The sequence below is a fragment of the Panthera uncia genome, chromosome X, assembly GCF_023721935.1.
Source record: "Panthera uncia isolate 11264 chromosome X, Puncia_PCG_1.0, whole genome shotgun sequence".
Classification (NCBI taxonomy): Eukaryota; Metazoa; Chordata; class Mammalia; order Carnivora; family Felidae; genus Panthera; species Panthera uncia.
Genome location: NC_064817.1, coordinates 54331773 through 54349696, shown reverse-complemented (window position 1 = coordinate 54349696; position 17924 = coordinate 54331773). Strand labels below are relative to the sequence as shown.

Below are 17924 nucleotides of genomic sequence, written 5' to 3'. Positions count from 1 at the left end.
ATGTTAACTAACTGGAATTAAAATAAAAACTTAAAAAAAAACACCTGGACTCCTAGACTCCAGGGAGGTTCTCTGATAGACAACATTTCACACATGTCACAAACCATTGCTGGAGGAATTAAATAATAACTTACTCCACTAGGAGAAGACTCTTGGAAGCTTGCATCTGGTTCCTTTCAGACTTTGCCCCATGTGCTTTTTCCTTTTGATGATTTTGTTTTGTATCCTTCTACTGTAATAACTCTTAGCTGTATGACTATATGCCACGTCCTCTGAGTCATCCTGGTGAATCGTCAAACCTTGGGGTGGTCTTGGGGACCCTCGAGAGTTTCCCTATCTATGTGAACAATTAACAATACCACTTACCTCACAGGGTTGTTGGGAAGATGAAATAAGATAAAGAAGGGAAGACATTCTATAAATAGTAAAGAGCTGCACAAACATTCTTATATTCAGAACTTTCAAACATATATATTCAATACCATTTGCAGTTCTGCATACATTTAGGAAATGAATTCTAGAAACTGAAGTTTAGTAGTTTCCAAGATTGGGAAAACCCAATAGATTCCTTCCTGTTCTCATAACCAAAAAATTAAAGGACACTGGCTGAATGAACAGTTGGTAGCCAAGAAGATTATGTGGTGGTCTTAGACCAGTATTGAAATGACACAGAGGCAGGTTAGGTGGGGCTGTATCAGAGAAGCTTTCTAAACAGGCAAGAGCTGTTTTCCACAAAATATAATGAACCATGCTAATACCCAACGAAAATCAGTCTCATTGCTTTATAGCTACCCTGCATATTTAAACTGGCAATAATGTGTATATGTGTGTGTATACTTAGAGAAGTAACACATGAAAACATTCTGGTTAAAATATAATCCAGATAGTACATATAAAGGGTGAGTCCCCTCTACTGCCCTACTCTTCCAAAATGCCAGTCCCCTATCCAGAAGTAACCACTGTTAACAGACTGGTCCAGATTTCCAGACATTCTTCCTAGATATTTGCATATTATATATGTGGACATTTACATTTATAGACATTTATTTATTTATTTATTTTTTAAACGTTTATTTATTTTTGAGACAGAGAGAGACAGAGCATGAACGGGGGAGGGCAGAGAGAGAGAGGGAGACACAGAATCAGAAGCAGGCTCCGGGCTCCGAGCCATCAGCCCAGAGCCCGACGCGGGGCTCGAACTCGAGGACTGCGAGATCGTGACCTGAGCTGAAGTCGGACGCCCAACCGACTGAGCCACCCAGGCGCCCCTTCATTTATAGACATTTAAACATATATGTAAATGCCTTAAAATGCATAACTGATAAATATATAAATATATTGTGGCAAATGTCTAGAGTATTTATTTAAATAGATACAAAAATAATATGTGCGTATTTGTATGTGTGTCTATTGGAATGTGTTAAAGGTAAGCAGAATTATACTAAAAGTGTGTATTATTCTGTAACTTTTTTTTTTTTTAGTCTTTGAGATTTGTTTATATCATTGCATAGAGATCTACCTCATTGTTTTGCCATAATGGAATATTCTTGTGCATGCCTTCTGTACACACATGCAAGGTTTTTCTAGGGTAGGAACAAGTGGAATTACAGAGTCATGGGGGTACACACTTTTAATTTTTTAAAATTTATTTATTTATTTAGAGAGAGAGAACCAGCAGGGGAGGGGGAGAAAGAGAGGGGAAAAGAGGATCCGAAGCGGGTTCCACACTGACAGCACAGAGCCTGATGTGGGGGCTTGAACTCACGAACTGCAAGATCATGACCACAGCCGAAGTCGGATGCTTAACTGACTGAGCCATCTAGGCGCCCCCACACTTGTAATTTTAATAGATACTGCTAAGTTGTCCTCTAAAGTGGCAATTCCAATTTCTACTCTTGCTAGCTAGGTAGGAGAGTACTTGTTTCCCTGCACCCTTTTCAACATTTGATATTACTACACTTCAAAATTTTTACCAATTGGATGGGTGAGAAATAGTATCTTTTCATTATATATGCCACATTTAGTCAAAACTGTCTCACTGACTCCACAAAGGGAGTTAATTGAGTTTTGGGTTACTATAACTCATGGCAATCTTCATTAATCAGATGTATACCTCCTCAAATTTTTCTACAGCAATTCTTCAGTGATAGAAAAACTATTTAGAACAAAAAACTACCTTTATTTCTTAGAAAGAGACAGTGATTTACAGGTGATGGAAAGGTACTGTTTACAATAAGAATTTGTTTCCTCTTAACTTTAAGGTTTGGGAGCTCAAGCATATTGGGTTCCAAGGGAAAAAGGGACAAGATATGTTACTACAGCTCTAGCTCATTCCTAGCACCTTCTCATAGAGTTAGAAGTACACTGGGGGATCATATATCCCCATGTTTCCAGGAGTAAAAGAATAAAAGAGAGGAATAATTTCTCAACCTGACCATTAATCCTTTGTTTACCCTGGAAAAGTCAAAATACATTCAACCTTAAAAAGGTGGGGCACCTGGGTAGCTCAGTGGATTAAGTGTCTGACGCTTGGTTTCAGCTCAGGTCTTGATCCCACGGTTCGTGAGATTGAGCCTGGCATCGGGCTCCGGGCTGAACAGCATGGAGCCTGCTTGGAATTCTCTCTCCCTCTCTCTCTGCTCCTTCCCTACTCTCTTTCTCTCAAAATAAATAAATAAACTTAAAAAAAAGTAGGAAAGCAATCTAAAAAAGGCTGCATTTTATGTCCTGCTAACCTGGAAGCTTGAGCTGCATATTTAATTTGCTCCCCCTTGAAATCCCACTAAAATGACCCCCCAAAAGGGTATAAGTTAACAAGGATGAAGGAGCAGTCAAGAAATATAAACAAATATTTAGAAGAGGAAAATAGTTGACTAGTGGTAACTGACTTAGCAGAGTGGAAAAAGCTAAAATATGACTCCTATAGGACAAATGCCAAGAAGAAACAAGCCAATTTGTATCATAGAACCACAGAGAGGAGCACAGGTTTCCTCTCTGGAGAGGCCAAATCTGAGAGGCTGGATTCACAGACAGCACATACAGCAGAAGGCAGGGATAAGGTATCATACTGCTGAGGGAATTAAATAAAAGTCTGTACATGACTGGACGGACTCCTTCAACTCCCTTATTTTCTCTAGGTTGCCAGAAATAAGGCATACCACCACTCTGTCTACACCGCTGCAGAGAGAATGACAGATTTCTTTATTGGAAACTGACCACCCAAGATAAACCCATGCATACACAACTTCCTACCAGCTTTTAGTGTCCCACTGTTAAATATGAATGGGTAGCCCAAGATCACTGGAAATTTGAGGAAAGCTTCTTATATGAAAGAAAAGACCAAACACACTAAAGACAGGAATTTGGAGGACCCAGAGGCAAGGCAGGAAGAAAAAGAAAACCTCAAAAAAATGTAATTTCTATTAGAGATGAGCATTGCATCCATGAAAAAAAATAGAAGGATATAAAAAATTAGAGGATTAAAAACATCTTAGAAATTAATAGGCAAATAGGTGTGGAGGGAAATCACCCATAGAGTGGAATAAAGAGATAAAAAATAGAAAATAGGAGGGAAGAGATAAGAAAAGTAGAGACTATATCTAGGAGATCTAATATCTGACAATGAGGAGTGCAAGAAAAGAGAAATGGGAAAAACAGAAAGGGGGCATTATTAAAGAAATAATATAAGAAACCTTCCCATTAAAGGAGAATACAAATTTCTAGTTTGAAAGGACCCACCAAGTACAATAAACAAGAAAAGTCCCATACAAAGGCACATCATTGTGAAATTCATTCACACTTGGCAACAAAGAAAAGGTTCTTAAAGTTTCTAGAGCAGGAGTGGTGGTGGCAGTGGAATACAGATCAAATAAAAAGAATCAGGCATTATAATGAACTTCTCAACAGCAATACTGAAAACAGAAGACAGTGAAGAAAAGCCTGCACATTTCTGAAGAAAAATGATTTCCATTGTAGAATCTAAACCCAACCAACCTAACTAACAACAGCAGCAGCAACAACAACAACAAAAATCTATTTTCAGGTATGCAGTGGTTTAAAACATTTCTCTTTCATGAACACTGTCTCAGAAAGTTATTGGGGTTGTATTTAACCAACACAAAGGGGTATCCCAAGAATGAGGAAGATACGGAATCTGTTTCAACACAGAGATGAGAAGTGAAGCAGACTCCCAGGATGACAGTCCCAGGTTGCCAGCTGGGCAGCAGGCCTACAGAAAGAAAATCAGGACAGAAGATTCCAGGAGGGTTGTCTTCAAGGAAGAAATGGATTGATAAATTATCTGGTATGTTTGACCATATTAGAAGGAGTTTTATAAGTCTGTAAAGAAGTTTGGAGATAAATTATTGACAGGTACATAGAAGACTAAGTAAATGAAAAAATGAGATTATTAACTCTGGGAAATAGAAAAAGCCAAACAAGAAAGGAAGTGGAATCATATGCTATGTGGCTCAGCTGTAAAACATATTTACATAATCATAAAATTTTAAACACTAAATATTCCTTTAATCAAAACTTGTGAGATTACCATTATGAGAGATAAGAGGTGAGGCGGTGTACATGGGTGGTTGTATAAGAGAGCTTTTTCCTATCTTCCATAGTGGGAAATCAATTGATAACATCTAAAACTTTTTTCACAACTGTACTGAACTTACTATTTTTTTATACATAAAGATTAACATTTTAATCATATTAAGTGGACAGCTCAGTGACATTGTGCAACCATCACCACTCTCCATCTCTAGAACTGCCTCATCCTTTTGAGAGATACTGCCTACCCATTTAATCAGAATTTCTTGAGACCATTTAATCAGAATTTCTGGAAGCACAGGAAGCTATCCACAAAAGATGTTACATTACAAAATTACTGTGGTTTTAATCAAACCCTGAGTTATTCTAAAATGTAATAGTAACCAGCTATTATTTTCTTTTGTACTCTTGATCCCCTTCACCTATTTCACCCATCTGCCCACCCACTTCCCCTCTGGTAACCACGAGTTTGTTCATTATATTTGAGAGTCTGTGTTTTTGTTTGTCTCTTTTTTGCTTTGATTCCTAAATTGTACATATGAGTGAAATCATATGGTATTTGTCTTTCTCTGACTGACTTATTTCACTTAGCATTACACTTTCTAGATCCATCCATGTTGTTGCAAATGGCAAGATTTCATTCTTTTTTATGGCTGAATAATATTCCATTTGTATATATACCACATCTTCTTTATCCATTCATCTATCAATGGACACTTGGGCTGCTTCCATAATTTGGCTATTGTAAATAATGCCGCAATAAACATAGGGGTGCATATATCTTTTTGAATTAGTGTTTTGTCTTCTTTGGGTAAGTACCCAGTAGTGGAATTACTGGATTATATGGTAATTCTATTTTTAATCTTTTGAGGAATCTTCACACTGTTTTCCACAGTGGTTGTACCAGTTTGCATTCCCACCAACAGTGCACATGCGTTCCTTTTTCTCCATGCTCTTGCCAACACTTGTTTCTTGTGTTTTTAATTTTAGCCATTCTGACAGGTGTTGAGGTGATATTTCATTATGGTTTTGATCTGCAATGTCTAAAATTTTTAAATTAATGTGTTACACTGCCAACTCTTACCTACAAAAAAATGAATGTAAGTGTCAGATGAAACAGCTTGAAGAATGTAAAGTATAAGCCTAGGGATCTGGGTAGAAGGTAGTAGGGCAGGAATTGATTCATTTTGCTGATTATTGTACTGTTTGGCTTTTTAAAATGATACACATGCATTTGCCATAAATATTTACTTTTTTGCATTTGACATAAATAAAAATTAAGTTTAAAAAAAGTTAAACATGACTGTAATAACAAAAAAAGGAAATAAAACCTCTAATGGCAACTCAGTTATTATTTTGGAATACCCTGGGGGAATTCTCTATCCTAAGGAAAAAAAGTGATGAAAATTACTTAGGAGAAACACTTTTCTTGTTTTTACTCTGAAAACTGAGGGGAGCTGGGGATAGAAGCTGCATGATTTCTATAGGGATTTCTTGATATGAAAATAATGACCCGAGGGTGGTTGGATGTAGCTCGATGGGGAAACAATCCACCCTTCCCGCTACCAGCCCTGCTAACATCACTTTGTGGATGGGAAACACTGGGCTACAATGGAAAATAAGGTCTGGTTAACCTTGTGGAATAATCTGAAAGCCAAAGACTTGTCTTTCAGTAAAGATCTGATTATTAATTAGCAAGGGCCAGTTAGAACTACCACTAAGTGCCTGGGTGGCTCAGTCGGTTGAGTGTCCAACTTCAGCTCAGGTCATGATCTCGAGGTTTGTGAGTTCAAGTCCCACATCAGTCCCTCTGCTGTCAGTGTGGAGCCTGCTTTGGAACCTCTGTCTCCCTCTCTCTGCCCCTCCTCCTCTGTACATGTGCATCTGTGCTCTCTCCCTCTCTAAATAAACATTAAGAAAAAATTTAAAAACATAGAACTACCACTAAGAAAAACAGTTTAGTCATTTGCCAAGTCAAGTGATATCCATTATTCCCTCTCTTTAAAAAAATTTTTTTATAGAGAGAAAGAAAGCACACAAGCAGGGGAGGGGCAGAGAGAGAGAGAGAGAGAGAGAGAGAGAGAGAGAGAGAGAATTCCAAGTAGGGTCTGTGCTGTCAGCGCAGAGCCCAATGTGGGGCTCGAACTCACAAACTGTGAGATCATGACCTGAGCTGAAATCAAGAGTCAGACACTTAACCGACTGAGCCACCCAGGTACCCCATAAGCCTCTTCCTAATTCACACTATAGCCAAGACCATCTACTAAGAGATGTACCTTTCTCAGAATCTCAGTATTGGTATTAGAACAAAATTTCTCCACAAGTAGAGACCACATTTATTATAACATCATTAAACTATTTATTAAATACCTATTGCATAAGGTAAGGTGTTAGATTAAATGAAACAAAATTGCAGGTTCCCTATCCTGAATGTATCCTTTTTTTGAAACCAACAATACAATTCCAGTTGTACTATGCACATTATGTTGTCTCAACGTCATCAAAAACAGTGTCCCTGGGGCACCTGGGTGGCTTAGTCATTTAAGGTCATGATCTGGTGGTCCATGAATTTGAGCCCCACGTCAGGCTCTGTACTGACAGCTCAGAGCCTGGAGCCTCCTTCGGATTCTGCCTCCCTCTCTCTCTGCCCTCCACCTGCCCCTGCTCCACTCACACACACAAGTGGCAGACACAAACAAATGCTGCTCTGGTAAATATTTTACCTGGTACTGGAACTGAATGGGCTGCAGTTGGTTGTCATTCTGAGTCATCTTTCTGGCTAGGGCCTCTTTCAGTGCAAGAGCTTTATTCAACTCAACCAGCTCCTTAGACATCTGAGCTTGACGTAGAGCATGCTGAGTAGTGAAAGCATCAGAAGACCTGCTGGTTTCTGGACTGGTTTCCACTTGCTGGAAAAGATCAAAATGATGACTTGTAAGAGAAACAAGCAATTAGAGATCCTTAGGCCCTACTTCATCAGGTCGGTCTCATAGCCACTTCTCCATTACTGGTACCCCTGTTCTTTTAAAAATATGGCTTCTCATACATCTGCTTTAAACATCTGAAATGAGTCGAGCCTAGCCTCTTTCCCTGTTCTCACAGCACCTTGTTTCTTACATCTTTTAACTCTTAGAGTAAACTGAGTTTCTTGCTCTTTCCTTTATTGATCTAGCTAACATTTCTTACTTTCATCTCATTCTAAGGGGTCTTTACAAGATAAAGAGTTCTGGAAATGGCACTTTAGGAATGGTGGAAATGGAGAAGAGGCTTCATTATCCCTTTATAATCCCGAAAGATTTGGGAACATAATGGTTGCCTTCATAACTGAAAAGGGGCTGTTCACCCATCACTTAAAATAAAAGTAGTTTTAATCCAGAATGAAGGGCACATGCCAGAGGTCACCTGATTTATCTGCCATCTTTCTTTCAGAATACGAAAAATACCGATACATGTTTGTTTTAAGGGCAAAAAGATGTCTCAAGGAAGCCACTGTCTAGCCTTTCATTTTGACTTGGTTCTCTAACCTTTAGCCAACATCTAATACATTTTATCTATTCTTGCAACTTGAACACTCAAAATATTTCCCTTGGTTCTTTTAGCCCCTAACCATCCCATCCACAAGCAAAGTATGATGAGGAAAAAAAGTCTCTTCCATTGCTTCTCTACTACTTTTTTGACTCTGCCATATTTCCTAATTTGTTTTTTTTTTCCCTCCCTTAACTTGCTAGACAGCTGTTGCAGAATACTAGCATCTAACAAGAAGTCAGCAAACCAGACTGCAAATAAGGAAAATGACATCCTTGAGAAGCCCTGCCATCCATTAGTAGTCATACTATTAGAGATGGAGTCTATCCAACTTCGGGATTTTACAAAACTGGCATTTATACTCAAGATGTCTGGATTTCCAAGGTATTCTATGTAGGATGGTAGCAATCAGGGATTCTCTTCCTCAGCTGAGTGATAAATTACAGGAAATGGCACAGTTAAAGCTCCTAGTTCTACACAAAGCCAATTACTTACAGCTTCTGGTTCTACTGCAGTATCAATGGTTGCAGCAACAGTTTCATCCTGCAATGACAAATGATATTTCAGTTTAGGAAAAGACCCTGAAGTGAAGCTTACTAGTGGATTTTATATTGGTTACTTAATTTTTTTTCAAGTATACATAGAGACCATTTAAGGTGCTGGACCCATTTTGTGGCACATAGCTACACCCAAAACCACACATTTCCATTTTCCACCTCTTAAGAGTCTATCCTCGTTATAAGGTTGATGGTGTAGTCTATCTAAAAAGAAAAATAGGGTCATGTGGCAATTGACATATTTATTGCTCCTCTCCTGCTCTGCCAGAGATTATTGAGCCAATGAAACATTAGTCATTCTAACAGGCCAAAGTTTAACCCATTTTATAGACTCTATCCTTTAAGTTTTTACCACTAAGTCTACTTCTATAATGTACAGGTCTAGCCAGTTCACATGGACATGCCACCTTAAAAACAGACATATGAAATAAAGGCAACACAGTAGAAAAGTGAATAGAAGGAAGGGTTATTTTGTATTTTTTTTTTTTACAGTCCATCAAGGTAGCAAGAGCCTACTCTAGAAGGAAATAAATTCCATACAGGCTGATAACCCAGAAAAATGTGCTCATGAAGTCAGACAAATCTCCCTCATATATCTAAGAATGAATCAATCTTATGCAGCTACTGCAGGTAGTGGTTACATGAAGGGAAAGGGCAAGCGCTGATTCCCTTCCAGAGAAGGGCAATTCCTTTTTTGGGCACTGGAATGACAACCATCTAAAAGGGAAACCTAAAACCACTTATTAGGACTAATTTGTTTATAGGCTATCATATGAGCAAGCTCTCTTCTCCCCACTGGAATTTAGGCTTTATTTGGTATTGCAACATATGGATTACCACTTCTGTTTAAGTGATTCCGTGAGCCTGGGAAGAAAGGATTTCCAGGAAGTCACATGATTAAAGAGGTCAAAGGTGAAAGAGCTACTGGCTCAACAGCAAGAAAATAATTTAGGGTTAGCACATGGAGTCTCTGCATCAGCCCAGTGAAACCTTACATAGTTGTTGAAACTTGAATCTCATACCTTTAAGGCGAGGAGTGAAGAGGCCCTTAGTAAGTGCTATTTGTAAAGCACTTCCCCTGCCCAGAAATTCCCAATCAGTGAGACTCAAAGAAAATTCAAAGGAAGCTCCAGTGTTCTCAATACTTTTTCATCATGACTTAGAATACTGGTGATTCTCCAAGGACCAGGCATATGAAATCCTTCTTGAAAAACAGAGCACTTCGATATATTATAGGTTGATGGTTACCCTTTCTTCCCTCCCATGTTTTAAGTTTCAGTAAATGGACTACTTACAGACCTATCCTAGATGAGTAAAGCCTGTAATGCTGGCTTTTGGAGACATTTTCTACTACCTTCCAGGGGGTCAGGATTGAAGTAGATGGGTTAATCTTTGAAGAAGACATATTACTGTGGTTTACCTTTTGGCTTTTGGCCCAATACAATTTTATAATGCCAAAGATTAAGCTTTGGTGACATGTTCTACACGAACTTGGTAGGATTCTGCCTTCATAATCCTGAATATAAATATATAATGATGGGATTTATTTCAACCTAAAAGCCTCTTTAGTTCTCATTCTCAGGCTACGATGGAGAACCTCTTGTAAGGTAAAAATACGTGATTTGCTGAAGGTGGCGGTCAGGGGGACAAGGCTAGGGTACGTTGAGCTACATTAACCAGCAATGCCCTTCAATAGGAAGTTTGGGCTTGTAGGCTGTAGGCAATCCCATTACCAGGCATGCAAAATGGTTTTTATGGAACTGGTCTTAGAGGAGGGGATAAAAACAACAAAATTTGATTTTGTGGGAACTGAAAGGACTGCATGAATTTCCTCACAGGTGACTGCAGCAAGGAGGTTTGTTTGAATTGTATTTTTAAGGAAGAAATGGTACACTTTAGTGCTTAAAGCCCCAGGAGGAATATTCAGGAACAATGGCTGCCTTCATAACTGAAAAAGGGGTGTTCACCCGTCACTTAAAATAAAAATAGTTTTAATCCAGAATGAAGGGCACAAGCACTTACATCTGAAACGTTTTGCTTTCACTGTAGTGAGTCTTAATAAAAGCCACAGGATACATTGCTGTGTATTTCCAAAAAATACATAGCTGGGAGGGTCTCGAAACAATAGACATGGAAACCTCTGATTCAAGAGTCCAGCAGGAGCTTTGGGCAAAAGGGTTTACTCTGCCTAACTGTGACAGTGGAGGGAAGCCAGAGACTTTATCAGCTCATGGCAATCTTTAGTACCTTCTGGCTGCATGTGCCAAGTGACTTTCAGTGGCAGACACAGAGATTCTACAGAGTTCCTCTGAGTCAGCCACCACTAGCAATTTCCTCTACAGGCACAGCAGGCACCAGTCATATCACCAGATCCTCACCGCGGATATGACTTCTCTAACGTTATTAACTTGTTTCCATGGGTTTCCTTCATCTTTCCCATGTGACCCAAAGCCCCAGAAATGAGATGGTGTGAAATCCTCTAAGATTGTTGTGGTGGCCATGAACAACGGTGTCCTGGATCACTCTTTTGTAATCATATAAGCTTCGGTTCCAGTATGGTTCTGCAGCCTAGATTATCTTAATTCTGAGGCAGCTCACACAAGGTTTTCATACATCAGATGTTTCAGCTACATTTAAGTGGAATTATAGATGGTGAAATTTAACCTTGTGATAGCCATTCTCTGGCATGCACTCTATAATTCAGCCACAGCAAGGTCCTTATCACATTCTGAACTTTCAACCATTTTTGCTTTGACATGTACCTTTTTCTCTGTATAGACTGTATTTTCCCCATTGTCTGTGTGGCAAACTTGTATTCCTTTTTTAGGGCCCATTGTCTTCTGTACTGACTTCCTGAATTTTCTGGGCAGTTAATCACCCCTTCTTTTGTGTTGTCAGTGCCTTTTGCTCATATTGGTAATGTAAGAGGATTAAAACAGAAAGAGAGAGTTCCTAATTTTCCTTGCCTCCTTCCCCCTTCTTTGCCATCTCTCCCACTTATGAACCTTAACCAGCGAACAAACTACAAGGGTTGCAAGAACGACTCTTGAAAACAACTGGACAGCTAGTAGGATGGATTGCACCAATGTTCTTAATTTAAGCCACAGGCATGAAAACTGGAATAGCCTCAAACCAAAAGTTTCACAGCAATTAACAACAAAACTCCTACATGAGCCAAACCACAAGGACACACACCCCTCCCTTCTCACCTTATAAAACTCCAATTCTGCTTCCACTCAAGGAGTTACCTGGAGTTCAGGTGCTCCCTGAGTGTATCGGCTTTTAACGTCCTTTTTGAGTCACTTAAATTATTTTCTTTTGATATTAATACAGTACTTAGCAAGGTTATACAGCTACTGAGTGGCAGAATTGGCTTCAAACTAGGGTGTGTCTGGCTCTGGGGCCCAGGTTCTCAACTGCTGTGGCCTGTTTGTTGGATAAACGAACTGTTCTGTTGGACTGCTCGTGGTAGTTTTGTATAGCACTACTTGTTCTAAAACACTGCTCTCAAGTCTTTTGGGAATTTACTCACTTAACTTATTGGAACTCATCCTAACCCTTCCTCCCACAATACTGTAGGATATTTTTAAATGGACTCTTTAAGAGTAAAACATAGGTGTAGATGATTTTGTGATACCCTTTTGAAAACTCCAGAAAACACTGGGCAAGACCTGAGATTTTACCACTGTTCTGGTGAAGTTAAAGCCTCTGCCCAAGAGCTAGAAATTACTACCAGTCATTTACAGACATGTCACGGCTTCAGAATGATGAATAAGAGGGTATAGATGGAACAAAACCTACTATAACCCCTTAATCAACCACGGCCCCTTAACATGACTTCAGTTAAAAAAAGAAACGTATATATGCCTAAGGGCTAAGATAGAGAAGGAACACCAAAAATAAAAGAGGTTTTTAGGGTGGTGGGATTGTAAGAATTTTTCTTCCGGGAAAAACAACAAATACCTGCAGCCCAAGCCCACCCACAACTACTGTAACAGTTCTAAAAATAAATAAAAATGGGGACTTACAGAACGATCATTCAAATGAATGTATTACTGGTTATAAAAAAGAACTATGGTATTCCCTGGTTGCTCTAAGCTATCTGTTAGAACCCAGCTTACTTAAGATCAAGGTAAGAGGTACAAGGCCTCTTATTAAGTTAGCCTGCACTGAAAGGACAGCAAATCAATGCCTGCTGCCTGTGTTACCAGGCAATTTTGCACTGCTGTGCTGCTGCTTCCAGTATTGGATTACAGTACTGAAATACTGATGTGCCATTGCATATGTAACCTAGGAGTGTTTTGACTTAACAAATTCAATATTCAGATCATACGCAATGATCCATGACCTCTGTCCTCAAACAGCTCACAATCTAGTTGTTTTGGCCAAAGGCACAAGTTAGATATGTTTATATGCATCAAGAGAAACAAATGAAAGCAATATGTTTATCTACACTGCCCCTACTTGGCTTACCGATAGCTGGGTAATCACTTGCTGCAGGTTACGAATTGTCTCTACATTTTCTTTTAATTCCCGGTCTTCCAAAGTTTCCACTAGCTTTTGAAGATCCACTTTGCAGCTGAAAGTTCAAACAAAGGAACCCGAAGGTTAATCATACTGCAAAGACCAGAACGTGGGTGATTATATGCTAAGGTGGTATAGGAAACATTGAGTATGAAACTTACGCTGCATGCTGCCTCAGTTCCTCTAGCTTGGCATTCATTTTTTCATTCGCTTGTTCTGTCTGCAACAGAGACCCAGGAGATCATCAGTGGCAACGCCTAACAGCCTCACCTAATTATGCCCTCTCTCCTACTCCAATGGATCAAAACCTAGGTAGAAAGGTTGGGTCCTTTGCTATAATAAGAGGATTTAGTGGGCTTTGGTAATTTAGTGAGAAATGTATTTTTTTAACAGAGTCATGGAAATTAGCCCTTCAGTCAACATGAGCTACTAAAAACAGCATCTAAGCAGCTGGGTCTTATGCTTGCCATGAAGCTCAGACTATGGTGTGGAGTGTGAAGCCTTAATTCCATACAGAACTTTGCAATTGGGGGAAAAAGCAATACTTCCTGGCATGCTATTCCCTGTTTGCAAAAAACCCACTTACTTTAAAATGCCTCCTACACTATACTGTTTCCTAGCCCCAGCATAAGGGCATTTAAAACATAAAAGGGTCTCACACTGAATATGAGCTGAGCCTTGTTTCCCAAGTTACACTATCTGATATGGTAGGCTAGTTTTAGTAGGAGAAAGCAAGAAAAAGCGTGAGGCACAAGAACGGTGGCAGAGAAGAAATGGCTGAGGGAGCTACAATTTGGGAAGGATGATTGATATTTTCCATTTTATTTTAATCACAGTATCTGTAACGTGCTAGATGCTGTGACAGATTTGGGAAGGGCAGGTTATACAGGACAAAAATGCGTTTGTTATGACATTCCAACAGCACATCAAATAAGCTTTCTTGAAGCCATTATGACAGCCTTCAAAGTTCAAATGGGTATGTGGCTAGAGTAACAGGTACTGTCTGTTATGTCAGCCACATTCACATATGTGTGAGACACAGCCTCTAGAGTTACTTTCAAGGCACAGAATACAGCACTGGTGGCAGAAAACTGTATATAAAAATCCTCTAGCTCCCATTTTCACCCTTCCCCTAGTAATAGACAATGGATATAGGGTTTGGCCCCCTTTAAAGAATCTTTAAGCAGCTTACACTTCCTTGACTAGAGAGCACACTGATGCGTGAAGGTGCATAAATTACAGATGTTCAAGTACATTTTGGTGGAAACTCATTTTCACTTTTGACAATCATTGTGCTATTAAAGATTGAATTGTACTTAGACTAGCAGAAAAACATTAGCTACAGAGGCAGCATGCACTGATCCAGGTTACTATCAGACAGGTAGTAGGATACAGAATTGGTGTAATCAGTTACATAGTGATCCACTATTTAGAAATGAACCATATGTAAAAGAATTGACATTAATTTCCCAGCTGTTCTATCTCACCACGGTAGCTGTTAGGACAGAGTATGAAATGTGATGACATTAGAGGAAGGGAGATAGAGAAGAACTAAAATCTTACTGAGGGGACAGTTACTTGGTATTATGGATAAAGATTAAGTAGGACTTAAGGTGACAGGAGGTCCTGGTTCTTTCCTCTCTGGCATTTTAGAACAAATGTACTTTAAAATAAGATTCATGTGGATTCTTTGTGATGGATATACAGGTGCTCACCATACAATTCTTTTAACTTTTCTGTATGTTTGATCATAAGCCCATGTATGTAGAGGGCTTAAGAGGGGCTCCATGGGGGGACATAGTAAAATTAATTCATTTATTTCCAGATAACTTGTCTCTCATGAGAAGCATGTTAAATATTTCAGAAACTAAAGCTAGTAAATGTCCAGATTGCTAGTAGCTTAGTCTTGGGTCCTCACCAAAATGATCCTCTCCAACATCTGGGCTGTCTGACCAGCTGCCTCGCTTAGACCACGACTTAATTTTTCATTCTCCTCTGCCAGGGACTGATTCTTCTCCATCAGGGACTGTAGATTTTCTGATGGTTCCACACTAAAACAAAGAAAGTAACATAATAGAAAAATACCTGTTGATAACACCTATATCAAAGGTAGATAAAAATATACCCCACAGGCCTTTTAGGTGTGGCGGACTGGTTTAAAATTAACCCCCAAAAATCTGGGAAAAAAGTGTGTCCATTCCAATCTACCCTTCCAGTCAGGCAGTATATTGAATGAATAAGAAACATATGCCTGAAATATGTTGAATTAATGATTTGTGGGACGGTAATAATTCAGAACCAGACATGGTTGCAACAGAAATGACTAACCTTTACCCTTGGCTCTTGGTTTAAGATCTATTTGTGCCATGTAGTTAAGAAGTAAAGGCTAACTGCAGCTAACATAGATGTTCTCTTTCTTCTTCCCACCCTCATTCCCTCATTAAAGGTTAGGGAAGCAGGGAAGGAAGAGGTATGGGGGAGGTAGAAGTGACACAGCTCAGGGTGAAATTTAACCCCAACAAAAGTCAACTGCTTATTTACTGAAGTTTAGGGAAATAGCATTTAGGAAGTCAGAAAGTTGATATAATGACCAGCAGCCACTGAGCACATTTCACAACCCTCCATAAATAAGTGTTCCCTTCTAAATGCCTGCCTTACTCAAAACCTCTTGTTCATTTGTCTATCAATTTTAAATTGCTTAGAGTGGGTGGTGACAATTGTGTCCATATCAAATAGGAGTGGGTGGGAGGGAACAAAATAGTTTGAAGGAATACATATAGATGAGAACCTTTGGGACTTATGCAGATTACTTGATATCATTTCCAGACTAATGGAAAAGACCAACGAGAGGTACAGTTTTTGTTTTTGTTTTTGTGTTTTTGGTAATCTACTGGGATTAATTGTTTAAAAGACTGGAAAATAGGACTGGTGAAAAAAGATCAGAAGAAATATGAAGATTTGAATCTAAAGGAGACTGAGGGGAAAAATGAATAGTTGTCAAGGCTAGAATAAAGAGGCAAAAAAAAAAAAAAAAGGACAGGGAACATCTGTTCTCAATCTCAATAAAGGATCGAAAAGGATTTCGGAAATAGATGCCCTCTCACCCAGCTTAAGACCTCAAGGAATTCTCACAGAAAATTTTAGCATGCTTTTCATCAAAAAGTTAATAGCAAGGCCAAACCATAAGGTCTTGTGTTATACTACTGAGCATTTACTAAGACTCTTATGAAAGAATGTTCAATTAAAATGTTGATTATAAAAATAAACTATTGGGGCGCCTGGGTGGCTCAGTTAAACATCTGACTCTTTTCTTTTTTTTTTTTTTTTTAAATGTCTGACTCTTGATCTCAGCTCAGGTCTTAATCTCAGGGTTGTGAGTTCAAGCCCCATACTGGGCTCCACGCTGAGCATGAAACCTACTTAAAAAAATAAAAAATGAAAAAATAAATGGGGGTGCCTGGGTGGCTCAGTTGGTTGAGTGTCTGACTCTTGATTTTGGCTCAGGTCATGATCCCAGGGTCGTAGGATTGAGCCCTACATCGGGTTCTGTGCTGAGCATGGAGCCTACTTGGGATTCTATCTCTCTGTCCCTCTCCCCCACTCATGTGCTCTCTCTAAAATATAAATAAACAAACAAATAAATAAAAACTGTTGGTAAATTTAGTGTTATTTTAGATTGCTCTGATATTTCCTTATAGTTATTAAGCTGAAAACTTCCATGTTTCATTCATGTAAATTGACAAACTCCAAAGTAATGATACTTTTAACTCCATAGTTTTGCCCTCCTAAAAATTTCCAAGATTTCTTTAAATGGGTGAAAATACAATGGAACACCAATGTTTCCTCTTTTGCAGGCTATTTAATTGCCTATGCTAAGAATTCAAGTTAGCCGAGCATGTGCAAATTGACAAACACAGAAAATCAATGCAAAAGCTTCCATGATACACATTCAATAAGAAAAGAATATAATCCTAGGACAAAAAGCAAAAAACATTTCATGTATATGAACTGTACATTTTGTGAGATCTTTTATGAAATGTTTCTTAAAATATACACATACATTTTTGAGAAAAGAAGTAGCATCTTTATTTTTCTGTAGAACACTGAACAGGTGAGTTCACTGTTTGATTCATCAACTGTTTCTTAGAATCTATTCTATTACTTGTGTAGCTGAGACTATATCCTGTAATATATTCTAGGTGGTTGGAAGTGTGGAATAGTTTTTATTAGCCTTGTGTTCATTAAACTTGTCTTACAGGTCTATGCTAAACCGAAAGGAAAGGAAGATGGGTCAATTGCTTCTAAACTGGTTGAACTAGAATAGGTCTTTAAGAGACCCTTTAAGGGAACCCCGATTTCCTCTGTTTCTTTACTCAACATTCTTAAAATATTATCAGGAAACCAAGATTATATTACCGAAAGATGGAAAATTATAAAGGGTGGTAATCTCTGGGTGATAAAATTATGGCAGTTTTAAGATTTATTCTTTATACTTTTCATTTTAAATGTCCTACGAGAAGCAACATATCACTTTTATAATAAGAAAAAAATGATTAAGAGTTATGGAAAATAAGGATATTAAAAGAAAATAAGCTCACACATACATAAGAATAAACTCCAAATGAAAATACAAAATGCAAAAAATAAAATCAACATAGGTACTAGAAGGACACAAATTCCTCTTTAACCCTGCTATAGGGAAAGGCATTCTAATTATGAATCAAAATCCAGAAGCATGAGAATATAAACATCATACCCACTTTGGAAAAG

The 17924-nt window shown here is 38.6% G+C and overlaps 1 protein-coding gene across 2 annotated transcripts in view; it reads right to left on the bottom strand.

The window, feature by feature from the left end:
• Positions 1 to 17924, bottom strand: part of KIF4A (kinesin family member 4A) — a 119905-nt gene that overhangs the window by 45981 nt on the left and 56000 nt on the right. For both annotated transcript variants that reach the window (XM_049643914.1, XM_049643913.1), the window contains 5 exons: positions 15073 to 15205; positions 13316 to 13374; positions 13104 to 13209; positions 8569 to 8616; positions 7272 to 7457 (listed from right to left, as the gene is read on the bottom strand). In XM_049643914.1, the coding sequence (XP_049499871.1) occupies positions 7272 to 7457; positions 8569 to 8616; positions 13104 to 13209; positions 13316 to 13374; positions 15073 to 15205 (532 nt within the window). The remainder of the gene's footprint in view (positions 1 to 7271; positions 7458 to 8568; positions 8617 to 13103; positions 13210 to 13315; positions 13375 to 15072; positions 15206 to 17924) is intronic.